This window comes from Schistocerca americana, chromosome 4, assembly GCF_021461395.2.
Source record: "Schistocerca americana isolate TAMUIC-IGC-003095 chromosome 4, iqSchAmer2.1, whole genome shotgun sequence".
In the NCBI taxonomy this organism is placed as follows: Eukaryota; Metazoa; Arthropoda; class Insecta; order Orthoptera; family Acrididae; genus Schistocerca; species Schistocerca americana.
In genome coordinates, this window is record NC_060122.1 from 556,397,299 (window position 1) to 556,417,281 (window position 19,983).

General features: G+C 39.0%; 1 protein-coding gene across 1 annotated transcript in view; it reads left to right on the top strand.

Annotated features, from left to right (window-relative positions):
• Positions 1–18,731, top strand: part of LOC124613611 (atrial natriuretic peptide receptor 1-like) — a 917,955-nt gene extending 899,224 nt beyond the window's left edge. The window contains exons 9-10 of the mRNA XM_047142326.1: positions 5,463–5,815; positions 18,585–18,731. Coding sequence (XP_046998282.1) covers positions 5,463–5,795 — 333 coding nt within the window. The 3' untranslated portion in view covers positions 5,796–5,815; positions 18,585–18,731. The remainder of the gene's footprint in view (positions 1–5,462; positions 5,816–18,584) is intronic.
• The last annotated feature ends 1,252 nt before the right edge of the window (positions 18,732–19,983 follow it).

The window sequence follows — 19,983 nt, forward strand, 5'->3', positions numbered from 1 at the left end:
AATATATTATTGATCAGTGTGCTTGTACATGAAGTTATTCTAGTAGGGAAACTAACCGCAGAAACCAGATTATATGTGGACATTAGATTTTACAGGTCTGATCTGTCTCAAGAATTTGTTAGAAAGTTAACACTGAAGTCCCCAAGCACTATCACATCTGTTTAGTGTTTGAATATGTATATTAGGAGAGTATCTAGCTTATTCAAAAAGAGACTAAAGTTCCCTGAAGATGCTCTGTATACTGTGACTATTGATATATGGGAATTATTCAAGGACAATTCCGTGGCACACACTTCCAAATGTCATTCTAAACAATAATTCTGCACATCAATTACTCTACATGTGATATCATTTTTAACATAAATGGCAACACCTCCTTTTTCTTTACATTTTCTACAAAATGGTGTTGCTAAGTAATAATTGTTTATTATAAGTTTTTCTATTCCAGAATTAATATGGTGCTCACTAAAACATAAAACATGGGCATAATACATATCTTGTGGCTCATGTATATTGATTATAAGCTCATTGATCTTACTACTTAGGCCTCTAATGTTCTGGTAATAAATTGCAAGTTTTTGTTTAGCAGGAGCAGTTACACTCTTCTCTCTGAAAAAGAAGTTTTGATTAAAGGTCTGGGCAATGTATTTTTTACTTACAGATTTATGGATGACCCTGCAGGATTAATGGTGTCAGTTGCCTCCCAGGACTGCCTCAGACATTAGTTGAGTCAATGCCACGGCATGTTCAGGCCCTTACGCGTGCTTGCGAGTGTCCTACACAATAGTGGGCAGGTGTACCAGTTTCTTTGCCTCTTCAGTGTATTACAAGACTATACAGTCCCATTAAGAAGGATATCCATGGTTGCCTCCCTAGGGAACAAAAAATTCACCATCCCAGTTTCCACATATCTAGATGCATGCAGCTTCACAACCCTCGAATGGCTGCTGCCAGTTAGCATTTACTTCAATATTGCACACCAGGGTATGGCTACACCTGGCATTTATCAGTATCACATGATGGTAATTGATTAGTGACTCATGAGTAGCAATTTAATGAGGGCTTGGATGTGATAGGATGAATTGATAATGACTTGGAAATGAGTGGACTCAATTCCTTAGCAGATAAAGGCTGCTTGCTTTTTCCAGGCTTCATACCTATCATATATCCTGAGGTTCCAGATGTGTTGATGCAACACAACCACCCTCATGAAGTATGGGACATGTAATGCTCCCTCCAAGTCTATATTCTGCAGTACTTGCAGCTTCTGTATCACATCTAAAGCAGCTCTCTCGAGACATGCATACTCCAAAATTGTGCAATGTCACCTGAAACAGCCATTTGCTGTAACTACACAACATAATTGTACAATACTGTTGTTAGGTATGCCAATTTAAATGACAGGAAAATGTGAAATCTGGGAGTGTAAAAAAAGGGTTTTACTATACAATGTATGCTGCAGCTCTGCATGGGTAATATTAAATATCTACAGGTGGATGAGTTGTCTGGTGTAGTGAGAATAAATTGTACATAAAATACCATCATTTTGAATTAGTTTATTTATTAGTGAAAACATCACATGCACACATATGCAACTCATGATGAGTCCTACAACTCTCCACCCCATATGCAGACTACGAAACCTGCACCCATGACCATCACAGAATCAGTGGTGTCTCTGTTTGAGACCCTCCACTTGACTCTAAACCAAAGGACACTGATCAACTTTGGATATGCAGCTGCACATTGTGAGCTCTGCTTGCACCCTGTGAGCAAACCCAGCAGCCTTTGCCACTTCCACCAGCCAACCATAGGCACCCTCTATAGCTGCAGGCAGGGTTTCCTCCACATCTCATATGAGTCCCCCTCCCCCAGCAGACACACTGAGTGCACATTGGAACTCCTTCTGGTCCTGGGTGTTATTTCCCAAAGAGGCCCTATACCATGCCTAATATTGGAGCCTGATTACTGGTAAACCTGCCTTCCCCTCCTCCCCGACATGTGCCTGCTCTGACCCTGCTGAGCCGGCCGGGGTGGCCGAGCGGTTCTAGGCGCTACAGTCTGGAACCGCGCGACCGCTACGGTCGCAGGTTTGAATCCTGCCTCGGGCATGGATGTGTGTGATGTCCTTAGGTTTAAGTAGTTCTAAGTTCTAGGGGACTGATGACCTCAGAAGTTAAGTCCCATAGTGCTCAGAGCCATTTGAACCATTTTTTTTTACCCTGCTGAAAGAGCAGCCACCTGTCACAGAGTGAATGGGTGAGGACAGATGGCCAGCCTCCCAACTGACTTTCTGCCTTGAGCAACACAACCATGTTACCATCCTCCACCCAACCTGCAGTGAGCACGGACCCCCACATCAAGTACACTGGAAGGTGCCTCGGCAGCAAAGCCCATAGGTGAAGCAAGTGACACCCAAGGTGTCCCAAGCATTGTGCCAGTTTCTCCACCACTGCCACACACAGAGACAGCAGATGGCTGACTGTGACCATATGTGTCTTCAGCTGTTTGTGAACTGTGGCCAGCACCTCCTGCGTCTTCACACAGCCACATGCACACCCTACACATTTTTCTGCCACCAACTTAAGAATTAAATTGTGAAAACAAACAGAAAAAGTGAAATATATGACTTGTTAGTCTGCTGGTGCTTTATTATTGAAGGCTGATGACTGACTAACTATGGTTAATGGTTATTAGCCATCCAAAACAAACAAATAAATGATTATAGTGCTACAGTCTGCACAAGTGTACTCATTAGCATTTATAGAATGCGATACTGTACCTCTCAACTACAAAAATACATGGTCAAATGAAGAATTAAACTTTGCAAAAACACAAAGAATCTATGAATTAGCCTGTTAACACAAACAGAAAAGCTAGACATGGGACATGGTAGTCCCCTGGTGCTACAGCAAAGATGCCTATCTCCGATTGGCTGTGATCAACAGGTACCGGCCATCCAAAACAAACAAACAAATTACTCCTGTGCTACAGATTGCATGAATGTACTCATTACCATTACTAAAATGTGGTACTTTACCTCTTAAATACAAAAATACACAATGAATTTAAGAATGAAACTCTACAAGTACATGAAAACCTGTAAAGAATTTAATAATTAAACTATGAATACAAGCAGAAAACCTAAACACATGACTCACTAATCTCTTGGTGTTTCACCAATAGAGGCTTATTGTTACAAAGTATTCCTATTTTTAATACTGAATTTGTGATATGAAGAGCATGTTGAAGTAAGAGTAGCTTAATGTTGTCCCAATTCTCATATTTTATGCATGTAGATCTGAACTACATAAAGTGACTTTTTTCAATGTTTAATGTCAATTAAATGGCTAAAAATCGTTTATCATTATGTTGATAAAACTTCATTAACAACTCTTCCTAAAAAAAACACTTGACTTGTTATTTATAGTAACACTAGTCCCATCTGCAAATAAAAATACGTAGCACCTATCAATTTAATTGATGAAAAATCTTCAAGACACAAAAAAGAGCAGTGGCCTTCAGATGGGAGGAGGAGGAGATTGGTGTTTAACGTCCCGTCAACAACGAGGTCATTAGAGACGGAGCACAAGCTCGGATTAGGGAAGGAAATCGGCCGTGCCCTTTCGAAGGAACCATCCCGGCATTTGCCTGAAGTGATCTAGGGAAATCACGGAAAACCAAAATCAGGATGACCGGACGCAGGATTGAACCGTCATCCTCCCGAATGCGAGTCCAGTGTGATAACCACTGCGCCACCTTGCTCGGTCCTTCAGATGGGACTTTATGGGACACCATACATACTTAGTCTCCAGTCAGATGATTACTGATAACCTAATTTACATGACTTCTATACTGACATTCAATTTCTTGAAACTTTTTGCAGCACTGCTTGTGACACCATAATATTCTAATTTGCTCAAAATAATATCACAGATATATTAAAGCTGTGTGCCACAATGGTAATCAAACACAGACCCATCTTGTGGACTTTGTGACATTCACCTGCTTTATTTCATCATTGCTCGTCCTCAGTATCGAAGTGTCGTGTTGCTATACTGGCTGCAAAATAGGGGGTGGAAGTTTGACACTGACAATGTAAATGATGTAGACCCCCCCCCCCCCCCCCCCAATATACATATTTAATATGGCCAGTGCATTATTGTTTCACTTTCAATAAGCCTCATTAATAGTTTGCAGGCAAACATCCACATACTGCTACAGTAGTTTACTGTTGAACTTCTACAAGCAGTAAAAGCCTAACCACACATTTCACAGTCTTTCAGATAAATTGAACAGACACTGTCATTGTTTTTACTCACAGCCTAATTGTGTTATACTTATTTCACAATTAAGCTGATGCACTGTTGTTGTTCTAACCACCACAGGTTTCTTGTCTGAAACTTGGACCAAAAATCGGGCCCTTATATATCCTCACAATAATAGGCACTGAAACTACACATTGTTCAATGTTTAATTTACTGAAATTACAATTAAAACTTAACTCATTAAATTAACTGGTTCTTTTTTATAGTTTCTTCCACGACAAGGGTTAGGCTGGATTATTTGTTTAAATGATGACATTGACAGATATCATTATGCAAACAATACTGTTGATAAAAATGTTAATTATTTTGCAATTAATTAAGAGCTGGCTTTGCTAACATGTTTTCAAATAGAGCCAAATAGATCCTTTAAGAATACAATTAGTTGTTCCTCCAAATGTTTATAATTAGTACAGAATTAGTACTAGGAATAGTCGAAATAAATTAGAAAATCAATTACGTACATAAAACTAAGCACAAAATTAGATCTGGTGTTATATTCTTTAAATCTGAGGGTCAACCTTTTTCTTTTATGAAAATGCCATTTATACTCACGTATGTTAATGGTGAATGGTGAATGAATCTTTTTGTTGTGCGACTCAGCATCTTCGCTATATGGTGAGTAGCCACTTCCTTTCTCTGGTATTGTTAATGGTAATTAGTCAGACATGAAAAAAATGAATTTTAAGGAGGCAGATAGAAAAACAAGCAGGGAAGTAAAAATATCCCAGCTTGCTTCATCACAACTTGCTGTCCAGACATGCCTTATAGATATTCTTTTGTGTATTAGTCTAACACACAGTTTTCTTCTGTCAGAAAGTTTCAGTGTTGCTGCTATTCTGCTAATATTTACATGGATGTATTGATTATTCTCAGAGGATAAAATTTATTATGTATGAATCATATTTACCTACCTTATTATACCAGAACAGGAGCATATTTTCAATGAGCATTGTTATTTAATGTGCTACTGAGAGGTATTTTTTTACCTCAGATCAAAATAATTAAATAATTTGTAGAAGGAGCAGCTATTAGGATACAGTACTTTTTACTTCTTCAGATACATTAATTTACTGCAGTTTAGTAATAATTAATTTATTGCAGTTTAGTAATAACTTTTCTTATTTTTATTTCCAGGGGAAAGGAAAAGTAATTACTTACTGGTTACTTGGGGAAAAACAAAGTCTACCAGTGGTGGCAAATGGCAACAGGGGTCAGATGCCTACTGTTGTAACTGATTCCAGCATGAACTGTGCACTTGCAGTTAGTGCCGAAGAAACTGGCTTAGTACCAATAAGAGGAAGTGCAGGAAATACAAAGAGGAGTGTTACAGAGGCCTGCAACAACGTCTGTGTCCAAGAAGGAGATAAGAATATAAGTACTGTTTCATCCAGGACTGAAACTAAAAATGGCAATAAATTATCAGCTGCACAGCAATGTGATATTAAAAAGCCAATTCCAAAGAAGTGATTGTTTACGTAGCTTAAAAGGTAAAACTCTGATGTTTAATTGTACTTCATTTCTAAAAGAAAAAGAGGAGTTGCAGTTAGTGAAAATAATATTAAAAATCATATGTAAATTCTTACTTTTATGAGTTTCACTGAATGTCACACTAGTCTCGATATGGACTGGTGACTCATTCATTCTGCTGGTAGACATACCAGATAAGATGATGAGCAGAACTGCATGTGCAACAAATTTAAAATAAAGGGATTTTGCCTATTTTGAGAGCAAACTTGATATAGAGTTGCAGAATAGAAATATTATGTGTGGTAATCTGATTAATTATTAAATTTCTTCTTGATTCCAAGGAAATCATTTGTAAAAGTGTGTGAAGAGCAGCTGTTACAACCACCTCTGTTGCCCTCTGACATTCTTTTTTTCCAACATGGTTCACAATAAGCAGATCTTAATATCATATCTAAAATATTTTACTTCCCAATATATCATTAAGTAGCACTACAAGAAGATTACTAACAATAGGTAAGTGAGTTTCTCTTATGTGATTAGCTCAGTTGCATCTTTAAGCAGATTAGTCAGCAGCTCAAGCAGTTATTAATATCACTGTTGTTAAGTCTTAATGACATACAAGAAGATGGGCTTGTGGTTAGCATTCACATTTGAAACTAACCTTCTTAAGCTTTACAATTTTTCCTACGTATCAGAGTAAACTGCAACTGAGGTTATAAAATGTGAATTTGTTATGTAAGTACCATTTTGAAACAAAAAGTACATACAAAAAGTATCATAACATACACCAAGCTTTTGAGTACCGTCCTCATAGAAATCAGCAGCTGATTAGGCAACATCTGCATAAAACACAGTTCTTGACACTTGAGGAAACGCATCACATAACATTGAAATTGTAAAGCATCTGTTCTCTTTCACTTTTTCATCAACTTTCTGCAACAAACGTCAGTATGGCTGAAGGTCACCCACTTTGTACTTCATCATGCACATTCACACAGTTGTCTTTAAAAGTTCTCTTCAATTTCTATACCATCACATCACTCATAATGTTTTCTCCATACACTCCACTGATCTGATGATGAATTTCACCTGTTTTCACGCATTTAGCACTAATAAAATGAATCACTGTGCATATTTCACAATCTATGAGATTCACAATTGGAGGAGGCACTTCAAATACTCACAAACGAACATAAACACAGTGAATATTGGCGGTGATTATGTAGATAAGAAAGTTAAAGAGCAGGCTTTTATGTAAAAACATTGCTAAGCAAAGTCTACTTGTTTTATTTTTATTTCAAAACAGTACTTACTTAAAAAAACATGCCTCATATATGACCCAATATTTTCCTGTATATTAAATACTTAAATTATTCCCAAGTGTTCTGCAGCTCATTACAATTACATGACACCCAGAAACAGAGAGATGCAGTTCAGATGGGACAACTTTCTATGCTGAATTGCAACTTTGCCTCACCTAACTCCCTCCTCCCCCTCACAGCCTATTCTTCATCATTGCATATGTCAACCACTTCATGCATGAAAGGCATTCATGAGAGATTAACTCTCATGATATCAATAAAGGCTCCACCACCATAATTTTGAACAACACTACTATCATTACTGCTGGAGGGCCTCTATCAGTGAATGGAAACACCTGCCTGCAAGGTTTCCTGCAGTGATCCTTGCCCAGAAGTCTAGAGTGACATCCAGTCACTCTGATTTCTATGCCATTCTGAAAGCCTCTCTCCAGAATGTCTCTCTTCTCACTCTCACCTTTCCCCTAATACCTATTTTCTTGAATTCTACTACCTGTGATACCTCACTATGGCTGATTACAGAGTTCCATTGAAATAAACTACACTTTTATAAGCCAATACCCTCACAGTCTACTGCCCATAGCTAACACTCCCATATCCAACACACTAATCACTGACCATCCCAGTTGCAGTCCCTTTACACCTGGTACTCTGTCACTGCTACTGCTAACTTTCTCCACAGCAGTATCCCCAATCTACCCATATGATCTTATGCACAGAGAATATCCTAACTCCAGGTATACAACTGTTGCCCAAATTCCACAATCTCTTAACTTTTTTTTCAGTTTATACCCTCTGCAGCTCCTTCTAGTACCATGGAGGTTATTCTTAACACATGTTCTATCACCATTTCCCTTATTCTTGTCAGTGGTTTCCATGTATTACTTTCTTTGAGTATTCTGTGGAAAACCCTCTCATTCTTTACCTTATCAGTCCACCTAATTTTCAACATCCTTCTATAGTATCATATCTCAAATGCTTTGATTATCTTCTTTTCTGGTTTTCCCACAGTTCATGATTCACTACCATGCAATGCTCTGTTCCTAATACACATTCTCAAAACCTTCTTGCTCAGATTAAGGTCAATGTTTGATAACAGTGGACTTCTCTTGGTCACGAATGCCCTCTTTACGTGCACTTATCAGCTTATGTCCTCCTTGCTTTGTCCTTCATGTGATATTCTGCTTCCAAGGTAGCAGAATTCCTTAACTTTACCTACTTTGTGGTCTTCAGTTTTGACATTAAGTTTATTACTAATCTTATTTCTGCTACTCCCCATTACTTTCAACTTTCTTCAGTCTACTCTCTATTTCTTTACTCATTAGACTGTTTGTCCCATGAAACAGATCCTGTAATTCTTCTTCACTTTAACTAAGGATACCAATGTAAAATGAGCAAATGTTATCATTGATAACCTTTCACCCTGAATTTTAATCCCTCTCTTGAACCTTTCCTTTGTTTCTGGCATTGCTTCTTTGATATATACATATATACACACTTTTTAATCTGAATGCCTCATTCTTGGTCTTCAATTTTTAGTTTTCCATCTTGGTTCTTGTATGTACTGTATATTATCTTTCTTTCCCTACAATTTACTCCTATTTTTCTCAGAATGCTAACAACCTGCAACATTTTACATTGTCAAATCCTTAGTCCAGGTCAACAAATATTATGAACAAGTCTTGATTTTCCTGAAGCCTTGCTTCCGTTACCAACTGCAATCTCACACTGGTCGCTCTGGTGCCCTTACCTTTTCAAAAGTAAAACTGATTGTCATCTAACTGATCTTCAACTTTTTCGTCCATTCTTCTTTATATTATTCTTGTCAGCAACTTGGATGTGTAAACCATTATGCTGAGAGTGCAATAGTTCTTGCACTTATCTGTTGATGCTAGCTTTGGGATTGTGTGAATGATATTCTTCCAGAAATCTGATGGCCTGTCTCCAGACTCATAGACTACCCACATCAGTTTGAATAATCACTTAGTTACTAATTCCTCCAATGATTTCAGAAATTCTGAAGGACTGTTACCTAACCCTTCTGCCTGAATTGGTCATAAGCCTTCCAAAGCACTATTAAGCTCTGACTCTAATACTGGATCCCCTATGTCTTCCGTACTGACTCTCATACCTATCTCAGTCACATCATCAGACAAGTCCTCCCCCTTGCAGAGGCCCTCAGTGTTCTCTTTCTGCTTCTCTTTTCTCTCCTCTACACTTAAAGTGTAATTCCCATTGTGCTCTTAATGTTAATGCACATACTTTTAATTTCACTGAAGGCTGTTTTGACTTTTCTATATACCTCAATCAGTCCTTCCAATGATCATCCCTCTTTCAGTTTCTTCACATTTTTCCTGCTGCCATTTCACATTGGCTACCCTGCACTTCCTTTTTATTTCATTCTTAACTGATTTATATGTCTGTATCCTGAATTACTTTGAACAGTTTGTAATTCCTTCCTTTGTTGATCAGTTGGTGTATTTGTTCTGTTACTTGTGATTTCTTCACAGTTACCTTCCTTGTACCTGTGTTTGTTTAACCAATTTCTGTGAATGCCCTTTCCAGATATGTGCATTCCTCAGTACCTCAGTATCCCACTTCTTTGCTGTTTGATTCCTCTGGAAATTTCAGGATACTCTTCATCATTGCTACATTGAGATCCCAAAATATATCTCTTACTGAGTACTCTTTACAATCCAATATCTGATTTTGAAATCTCTGTTTGACCATGATGTATTCCAGCTGGAATCTTCCAGTATCTCCAGGTCTCTTCCAAGTATAATTCCACCTCTTGTAATTTTTTTAACAGTGCTTCCACTGTCACTAGCCAAATTTTGTAACAGAACTCAGTTAGTTTTTCTGCTCTCTAATTCCTAGTACCATCCTCATAGTCTCCCATGACTCTTTCTTCTGTTCCTTCCCCTTCTACCAGAAGGGGAAGGAAACGCCATGATTATTAGATTTTCATCTCGATTTACATACTGAATTACCCATTCAGTATCCTTATATTCTTTATCTGTCTCTTCGTCTTCTGCTTGTGATGTTGGTATGTATATCTGAACTGTGTAGATATAGGTTTTCTGTCATTTCTGAATAGAATAACTCTATCACTGGATTGTTCAAAGAAGCCACTCTCTGACCTACCTTCCTATTCATAATAAATCTTACTCCCATTACACCATTTTCTGCCTCTGTTGATATTACCCTACACTTTTGTAACCAGAAACCCTTATCTTTTTCTCTTCATTTCACTTCACAGATCCCCACTATATCTAGACTGAAAGATGCTTTCAGCAATCAGGAGATCATCATGGCATTTTTTTCAATTACAGGCTACATTTACTGTGGATACACATTGCATGTCTTTAACGCAGTGGATTTCATAGTCTTCTGCATCCTCATGCTGTTAATCATTGCTAACTCTTCCACCTTGTACGGGCATTTTACCATCCCACGAGATGGCATTACAAGTCACCATACATTTCATGGTGAAGGGTACTTTGTACCACTACCAGATAATTCTATTTCATCATATTCATGACCAACTGTATTCTCAGGAATGTTGGATGAAAATTCCCAGTACTGATTTTATCAGTCTATGTCCCCAGATTTCTTGAATTGCCTTATATGTCTTTGAGGAATCCTTTTCACGATAGTTCACATTCATTAACCTCAAACTGATTCCCAATTTATTTACTCGGTCCACTTCAGCTCAGTAAACAGCCTTCCATGCAGAAAGTACCTTTACCTCACTGATGGCTCCATAAGAAACTCTGTTGAATCAAACCTACTATTTGTCAGCTACACATCCATTTTGACAGCTGCTACATATTTTTAGTAAACACACCATCCTAAATTCCTCCCTGCAGCAGGTAGTACTGCAGTCATTATTGTAGTGACCAAACAAGACAGGGAGATGAGGTATTGATATTCATAGCTGAGAATGAAGCCAATTTCAGTTTAACTGTAGATAATTATTTCTCCTATATCATACAAAAATAAGCATATTCCTAACTTTCCAAAGGTGACCAACCTCTATGATGATAAAAGACTGAGATTAACAAAACCAGAAATAAAATGTAGTTGTATTTTTATCAAGAAACTTCCCAGCAGTCATATCACTGAAAGTGCTTCTGCTCTAGTGCCTTATAGTGTACCATCAGCACAATAATGCTGCACCACTTAGTTCTATTATTCTCAGTTTAATTCCTCAAAAGACAATGCTTTGGTGGAGCTTGCCTGTGATTAAACCCAGCATCTGGCATAATATGTGTAAATCTCACACTGCAAACTTCCAGTTAGCTGTGGCTTATACAGGCTGGACCACCGAAGACTCTAAAATTATGTCTTCCAGAACAACTGAATCATTTGTACTGGATGTGAAATAAATCAGAAATGATTGAAACTAAACATGTAACTAGTTCTGCTGTGCCTTGGGGAGGTGAATGTGTGCAGAAGCAAAACATCAATTATGGGACAGCCTGTGAGGTACCTCAACATTTCAGTTGTGTTTGGATTACTCACAATGCTCTTTCTGTGGCCTATTTCCTTATCTCCTTGTGTGATGCCTGCACAGTTGGCTAACTTTTCTGTCCATGCTCCCATCTTTCTCAAGCACATGGAAAATACTAATACTTTTATAATACATAACAAGGAATTCATTAATAACAACAGTAAAGTAGTTGCTCCTTAGCCCCTCTTCATTTAGTTTCCTTCAGGGCTATCATTTGCAAGCCTCTTCGATACTGCAGAAATTTGGGCACTACTGATGTATTAATACAAAAATAATGTACATGGCATAATATTTAGTTCTGGCAAGTGTGTCTTTTCTTATACAGCTAGGCTAACTTTGAAATCATATTCATCAACTACTTGGGAAATTAAACACAAACTGGACTCATAGATATTTTTCTCTATGATAGCTCATCTTAAAAAGAACAAAATGTGTACTAGGCACCAGTCACCTAATTTAACTCCTTTGCATATATTGCTCCCTCCTACGTATATCTCGCGAAGAGACCATGAGGATAAAATCAGAGAGATTAGAGCCCACACAGAAGCATACCGACAATCCTTCTTTCCACGAACAATACGAGACTGGAATAGAAGGGAGAACCGATAGAGGTACTGAAGGTACCCTCCGCCACACACCGTCAGGTGGCTTGCGGAGTATGGATGTAGATGGATGTAGATGTAAAGCCATGTCTTGATACAAAAACAGATGAGTGACACTAACAGCTAATTGATACTGCAAAGGTGGCTCAATCTCAAACCAAGCAATCTCCTAAGATGAATCACTGTGGCTCCAATAGTAAATTTACATGGGATTCAGGATTACATGAGGCTAATGACAATGTTCCTCATAGCAGCTGAATTCAATATAATATACTTCAGCATCTTGGAAACATATCAAAGGAAATCCTAATATTCTTTAATAAAATATGGCATACAGGACAATCGCTCAGCTGAAGAAGGAAAGCAATTTTTATTCTTCTGTTAACTCCAGAAGAAGATAAAATACACCTCAACTGTTACTGGACCAGCACACTAATTTAGTAGGTGCAGAGAACTGTAATCTGTCATTTGGTTTGGAAATGAGAAGCTTCTCTCACAGCTATTAGTGATTTATCAAGCAGTATACATCAGCTCTTAACAATCTGGTTCTATTAGAGGCAGCTATGTTTCCAATAAATACATCATCCAATTTTCTTCTTCTATGGAATTATAAGTGTGTTTTAACTGTCTGGAGATCACAATATGATCATAACATTCTCTTAAAAAGCCACCAGTGGTGTCTGAAAATTTGCTTGTCTGTCTATATTCACAAACTTCTTCCTATCTTGACACTATTTTGTGTTTATGTTTTCAGTGACAAATTTCAGAGGGAAAAAACTATGCACCAAGATATAATTTTGTTTGCATCCTTCTTTGCAATTCCCATTGTTAGTGCAATATCTGTTCCTGTATAAAGCTTCTGTAAAACTTGATTATGGGTGAATGATGGATATTTATACAGGGTTTTTTAAGAATATGTTTCTATATGGATATCTTGGAGACACATAACAATGGCACTGAAGCACTTATTAAGTCAATTAAACAAAATGAATGCAAGACTCTGATTCAACATTAAGTAAAACTGTTAAAATCTTTACACCCTTCATTAGCATTCTGGTTGGTTCTTAAGTGACATAAACGTCCACACAGGTATTTTTAAAGGTAGAATCAATGGCAAGAACCCATAAAATGAAAGGAACATGGATGAAGTTAGTTAGTTCAGTAATCACACATTTTAACACGTCTTATTAATCATAGTGATGGTAGGCAATGAAAACCTCATAACACCATTTTGTTAAATTTTACAGGAGAAACAAAAACGGTTTCTCAAAAAAATGTAAAGTGACACAGATAATGCTGCTACATTTGAAACTGTATAATAGAAGCCTAGTTATTGAGAGATTAGAGAATCCATGCACTTTCAAGGCTCTCTCTAGTAATGGAGTTACTGGTTACTGGAATTATGAGGTTTTCAAAACAGATGGAGTTACGAGGTTTTCATTGCCTACCATCGATAAGCGGTTTGATTTTGTGAATGGCTTGCAACTGACAAGAGATTTTATTCTTTTTTGCATAAAATAATCATAGATTTTGATACAGAAAACATTTAGTATAATTTTTGTATGGGGCTTAAAGATTCTTGTCTGACCCCATTCACCAATATTTCTTCTTCTCCTAATCGTCCCTTCCTTCTTCCAACACCTTTTGAAACTGAACAACCACAAGATGAAGCAACAAAGTAGCTGTAAGTAGATGATTCTGCAAGTAACTGCTTAAAGAACAAATCAGCAGAAATGCTCAAGTGACAAATGATGACATTATACACCTCTGAGTTACATGTGCATGAGAGGATGGTGTAGGCACCTGTATGGCAAATTGCTTCCGAGCTTGCTGCAATGAAATGACAAAAAGAGGTATCCCGTAACATAAAGTCCACAGTAGACTGAGGGAGACAGTGTTCTACATAAGACAATTTTTCATGTAAAAAACAGTAACTCATAATATTATGAAAAGGACAAATTGCTACCAATCATATAGAGGAGACATTAAGTTACAGACAGCCACAAAAACAACTAAAAGACTGCTCTAATTTAAGCTTTTGGCAAAACACCTTCTTCTAAAAAAGAAAACAGACACATTCACACATGTACAGCTTGTACACACATGACCACAGTCTCCCCCACTGCAACCAGACTTCAGAATGACTGACGTGGTGTGGGTAAGTAGGATGCATAGGGGTGGGGAAGAGGAGGGAGAGCAGGGTAGGTGTGGAGAAAGGTGTAGCGCTGCTTGTGGGAGTGTGCAGGAATGATATGGGGGCAGGTTAGGGCTGCCAGGTGCAGTCAGGACCTGTGGTGGGAGTGGGGACAAAAGGGGCACAGAAAAGGAGAGAAGGAGAAAAGGAGAAAGAGACTAGTTGGTGCAGTGTCAGAATAGAAGGCTGTGAAGTGCTGGAGTAAGAGCAGGGAATGGTGTAGGTAGGTGGAGGACAGTAACTAATGAATGTTGAGACCAGGGGGGTTATGGGAACATGGATATATTGCAGGGAGAGTTTTCACAAGCACAATTCAGGAGAGCTGGTGTTGATAGGAAGGAACCAGACAGTGCACCATGTGAAGTAGTCACTAAAGTGAAGCATATCATTTTGGGCAGAAAGCTCAGCAACTGGGTGGCTCGACTGTCTTTTGGACACAGTTTGGCAGTGGACATTTATGTGGACAGATAGCTTGTTAGTTGTCATATGCACATAGGAAGCAGCACAGTGGTTGCTGCTTAGACTGTAGATCACATGGTTGGTTCCACAACTAGCCCTGCCTTTGATGAAATAGCAGATGCCTGTGACTGGACTGAAGTAGACATTGGTGAGAGGATGTATGGGTTAGGTCTTGTATCTGTATCTATTGCAGGGATAAGAGCCATGAGGCAAGAGATTGGAAGCATCTTCACACATGTCCATCCAATGACCTGAATGCCACTATCATCATCTTTTTATTTATTTTTCCCTTTCATCTCATTGTATTTTCACATCGATTTTAGTTTATTTTCACCCTTCACTGTAAGCCCTACTCCATCAGGTTTCACCTTGTTTCCTCATTCTTCATCCATTCCATCCTTTTTGTAAGGTTTCCCTGCATATTTTACATTGTTTATACATTTTTTTATACTTTGCTAAGGATCCTTGCTCCGTCCACTTGCACCAGCACAGAAAAATTTTCCTGTCCACATCCAGAATCGAGTACAGATACTGTTGCGTTGTTGCCTAGCTCGTGGAATCTCCCCAAGTAATTCATCTATCAAAAATATCCACCTCCAGTTGCAAGCCCTCCTTCCATGATGACCTCTATCTGTTCAGATTTCATCAGTCCACAGCCCTCATCAACCTAGTCTTGCAGAACCATGTAAATCAGGTCCAAACCTCCATGCAATACTTCCTCTTCTCTGGTAAAATTCTCCTACTCTGCAATTCCAAATTCCTGCATCCAGCCTCTCAAAGTGAAACTTGTGCCCTCCAGAATTTGAGGAGCGTGTACAATGCCACCTCAAAAAGTTCTCCAACCTGTTCACCTCCTATTCCCATGCTTGGAATACCATCATCAATCACCTTTACAAAAGCCACCAAAACTCAACCACATTCCCTCATAGCTGATACACCCTGCCCTAGAGTCCTACTACATTTACCACACACTCAGAAACTCCCTCCCACCACCATAAAGAAGCCAGACCCTAAACTGTTCCAATGACCTTAACTTTTTTCCACTCTCAAATTCACTCATGCTGAACTTGTTAAAGACCTTATCTCCCTGTAGACAGCTGCAGTGGAAACACTTTGTCAGCACCAACCCTACTAATCAGATTACAAGTAAATCCAAAACCAATATTGAACCCTGCCTGGCACATTTCACTCCTCCATCCAAACATGATCCACACTGACTGCTCTTAATTCACCCTCTGTTAACATTACAGAGTTTCTTAACCCCTAACCCTGCCTCGCCATCATTGCTGAACCCCTCAGCATGGAAACCAACCTTACATCTGCAGAAGGAACTGCAAACCTCCACATAAAAATTTATCCTGCCCTTATAATCTTATTGCCAACAAAGGCTCCACCATTGTGGTTTGTACTGCAGGAATTAACCTCACAGAGGGACTCCACTGGCTGTCAGACCCATCCACCTACAAACCTAGCCACAGTGACCCCATTCCAGAAATCCATCAGTTCTTCCTCAACTCCTTAAGCCCATCCCAGAACCGCTCCCCTGAGTCTATCTCTCTCCTCACCCTTACCCTCTCCACACACTTACCTTTTACATGTTTCCTAAAGTCCATAAACCTGACTACCCAGCACACCCCACCTCTTCCCTTTATACTAATGTAGCATTGCTGCTGTTGAACACTACCTTCCCCAATGTCTGACTGACTTCAGACTTACAACCTCCTTCCTAGTCACAATGAAAAACTAAATCCTAAGCCACAATTACTTCTCCTTTGAAGACACCATCAACAAACAAACCCATGTTACATCAATTGGCACCCACATGACCTAATCCTATGCCAACCCATTTTTGGGCTATCTAGAGGTATCCTTCCCAACCACTGAGAATCCCAAACCCCTCACCTGGTTTGATTCATTGATGACATCTTCATGACCTGAACCAAGGACACCCTATGCACATTCCTCCAGAACCTCAACACCTTCTCTCCCATTCACCACATCTGGTTCTCCTTAGCCCAACAAGCCACCTTCCTTGATGTTGACCTCCACCTCAAGGATGGCTGTATCAGTACCTCCATCCATATCAAGCCTACCAACCATTAGCAATACCTCCACTCTGACAGCTGCTACCCATTCCATATAACCTAGCCACCCATGACCATTGCATCTGTAGTGATGAGCAGTCTCTCTCCAGTTATATTAAAGACCACACTGAGGCCTTCTTAGACCAAAGTTACTCTCCAAACCTGGCGTAGAAGCAGATCTCCTGTACTTTGTCTCTCCAGTCCCTCCTCATGTCTGCAATCCACAAAGGAGCACTCTTTCATGACTCCATAATTTTCAGGACTACACTAATTGAATACCATCCTCAGACATGGTTCCAACTACCTCTCATCATTCTGTGAAATGAGGAATATCCTATCCACCATTCTTCCCACAGTGGTACTCCACCAACCACTGAACCTAAACAATATCCATTCCTTATCCTTCCCTACTCCACCCCCCCCCCCCCTCTCCCAACCCCTTGCCCCTGCAACAGAGCTAGATACATGACCCACCCCATACATCTTCCCACCTCCTCCTGTTCCAGTCTGGTCACTGGCATCATCTATCCCATCAAATGCAGAGCTACCTTTGAAAGCAGCCATGTGGTCTACAAAGTAAGCTGTAGCCATTGTGCTGCTTTCTATGTGTATAAGACAAGTAACAAGCTGTCTATCTGTCAAACTTCTACCCTAATAACCCTCTTCCTCCACAACCCATGCCTCTTTCTTACCTCCACCACTTTTGCCAGATTTCTGCTCCCATCAGGCATGGTCACAGTCAGCCACAGTGGTCAGAGACAGTGGTCATCTGAGAGTTGTGTTTGTATGTGTGTTTTCTATTTTGGTAAAAGGCCTTTTGGTTGAAAACTAAAATGTATAGCAGTCTCTTTCTTGTGCCTGTCTGTGACTTCACATCTCCTCTATATGGCGAGCAGCAATCCATCCTTTTCATAACTTTGTTATTATTCCACCCTAGGCTTTCCATTATAACTCATAATAGGTATAAATAAAAGCAGGGAAAAAATGAGGCAATGTCCTATTCACTTATGAACTAATACTCAGATCACAGTTCAAATCCCACGAATTTCGCATCTAGACTGAAAAAGAAGTAATTTTCCAGTCCAGTAACTTCATGGAAAAGGACCAGCACTGGAAGTATGGTGCCAGCAGAGATTTCAGTTATTCGGCCCATGACTCTCCATAAAGTCACAAGATGTGTAGGATGTGGCCTGACTAGTGTACGATACTGGGATGATTTCCTGCATTGTATGTTGGGGATTTCTTCTGATGAGTGATAAGTCTTTGTCACAGAAGTAAAATCCCTTTCTCTACTTCTTAACACTACTATTGGGAAGCTAAGGGGTTTCTGCATAAGAATGGATGGGATTGCTATAGGAGTTGATTATGACTCTGGTTTGCTGTTTGGTTTCATGGTGCCAGATACATATTGTGACAGAGGATAAGCACATCCCACAACAAACATTTACAATTCTGTTAGTCAGTGTGTAGCCTCTCACTGTAATGCTCCTTTCCTACATTTATTTTTATCACAATAGTCTTTGTTTTAGTTTAGTTGAAATGAAAACATATTTATGCCATAGCCCACTATATAGAATTATATTTCACTGTTTCTCTTCTGTTTTTAAATTTATTTCAGGTGCTAATCAAGTGGGAGGACCAACCTTACAGAAGACCTCATTCGTGTGCTACAGTATAGTACAAGTACATATGTAATTATTAGTTCTCCTCTGGAAATGCAAATGAACTACATGATGCAAAAAAATACTCATCTTTATCATTAGGCACCATTCTTTCTTTGCATAAACACACATTTACTTTCCCTTAACTTTGTAGCAGTTCAGTACAAGCACCAAAGACTAAAAGCAGGAGAGGGATGGTGGGGGTGGTGTGAGGGTGAATGTTGACTAGTGGCCAAGGCTGAAACTCATAGTTTGGTTCAGTTAAATATGTCAGAGAGAGAGAGAGGTGTGTGTTTTCATCTGATAAAGGATTTTGTCCCCAAAAGCTGGTAATATCCAACCTGAATGTCTTCCACTCAACACCTCCTGTATGTGTTGAATAGGAATCTATTCTAATTCATAGTGTTACTGTTATTCCATTCTGGGTTTTCCATTGTTCATATATGTAGCAGAATTGATATGCACTAAATGTGACTTTCTTTCTTCAACCAGCAATAGCTGGACAAAGAGAGCTAATTTATACAGAGCTCTTTGGAATGGAGTGAAAACAAAAACAAGATTTTCTTTTGTCTGTGTTTTATTAGATTTGGAAATATGAAGCAACAAAAAGTAGTTGCTGAGGAAGGGGCTAATGGTGGCAAACTTGATTCAATTACTCTGTATGCAATCACTTTTATGCATACTATTTTTCTTTACAACAAAGTTTAAGTATTGAGCATAGTAGACAGATAGATTCATGGCTTTTCATACATTACTCGAAGTCAGGCACAATGTTATGCAATTATCTGCTTGTGAACAATATTTGTCCTGAAGGTTATTAGGGGAAACGAAATATTAACAGTCTTCTTCAGTTTCTTAGGCATTCAGAGTGTATCAGGGAACATCACAAATCTTTACTCAAACCAAAGAGTCTGCCTTGTAGCTTTGTTGGCAAGTCCACTAAGAAATACCAGCACGAATTCCCAATGCTGATGAAAATGCACAATGTTTTCTGGACAAGTATAAATCCTGTAAGGTATTCACCCTTTCAATAAGACATTTGGAAATTGATCTTAAAATTGAGAGAACTTTACAAGTATGTTGCTATACTGGAAAATAGTAGCTCACCTGTTGAGTCTGGTAGTCTAGCAGTAAAGCACATGTCTGGAAACTGAGGGGTTGCGAGATCAAATCCCAGTTGGACCAAGGATTTTTCTGTGTGTTGTTTAACCTAGCCTTCACCTCTCAGTGACATCAGGAGTTGGCAGAAATGACACATGGTTTGAATTTCATGTTAAACTGTAGGTCCCCTTTCCCCATTTGGCTAACTGGGGTAGGTTGGACACACAAGTCACCAAACTGGTGTCCAATTGAAAG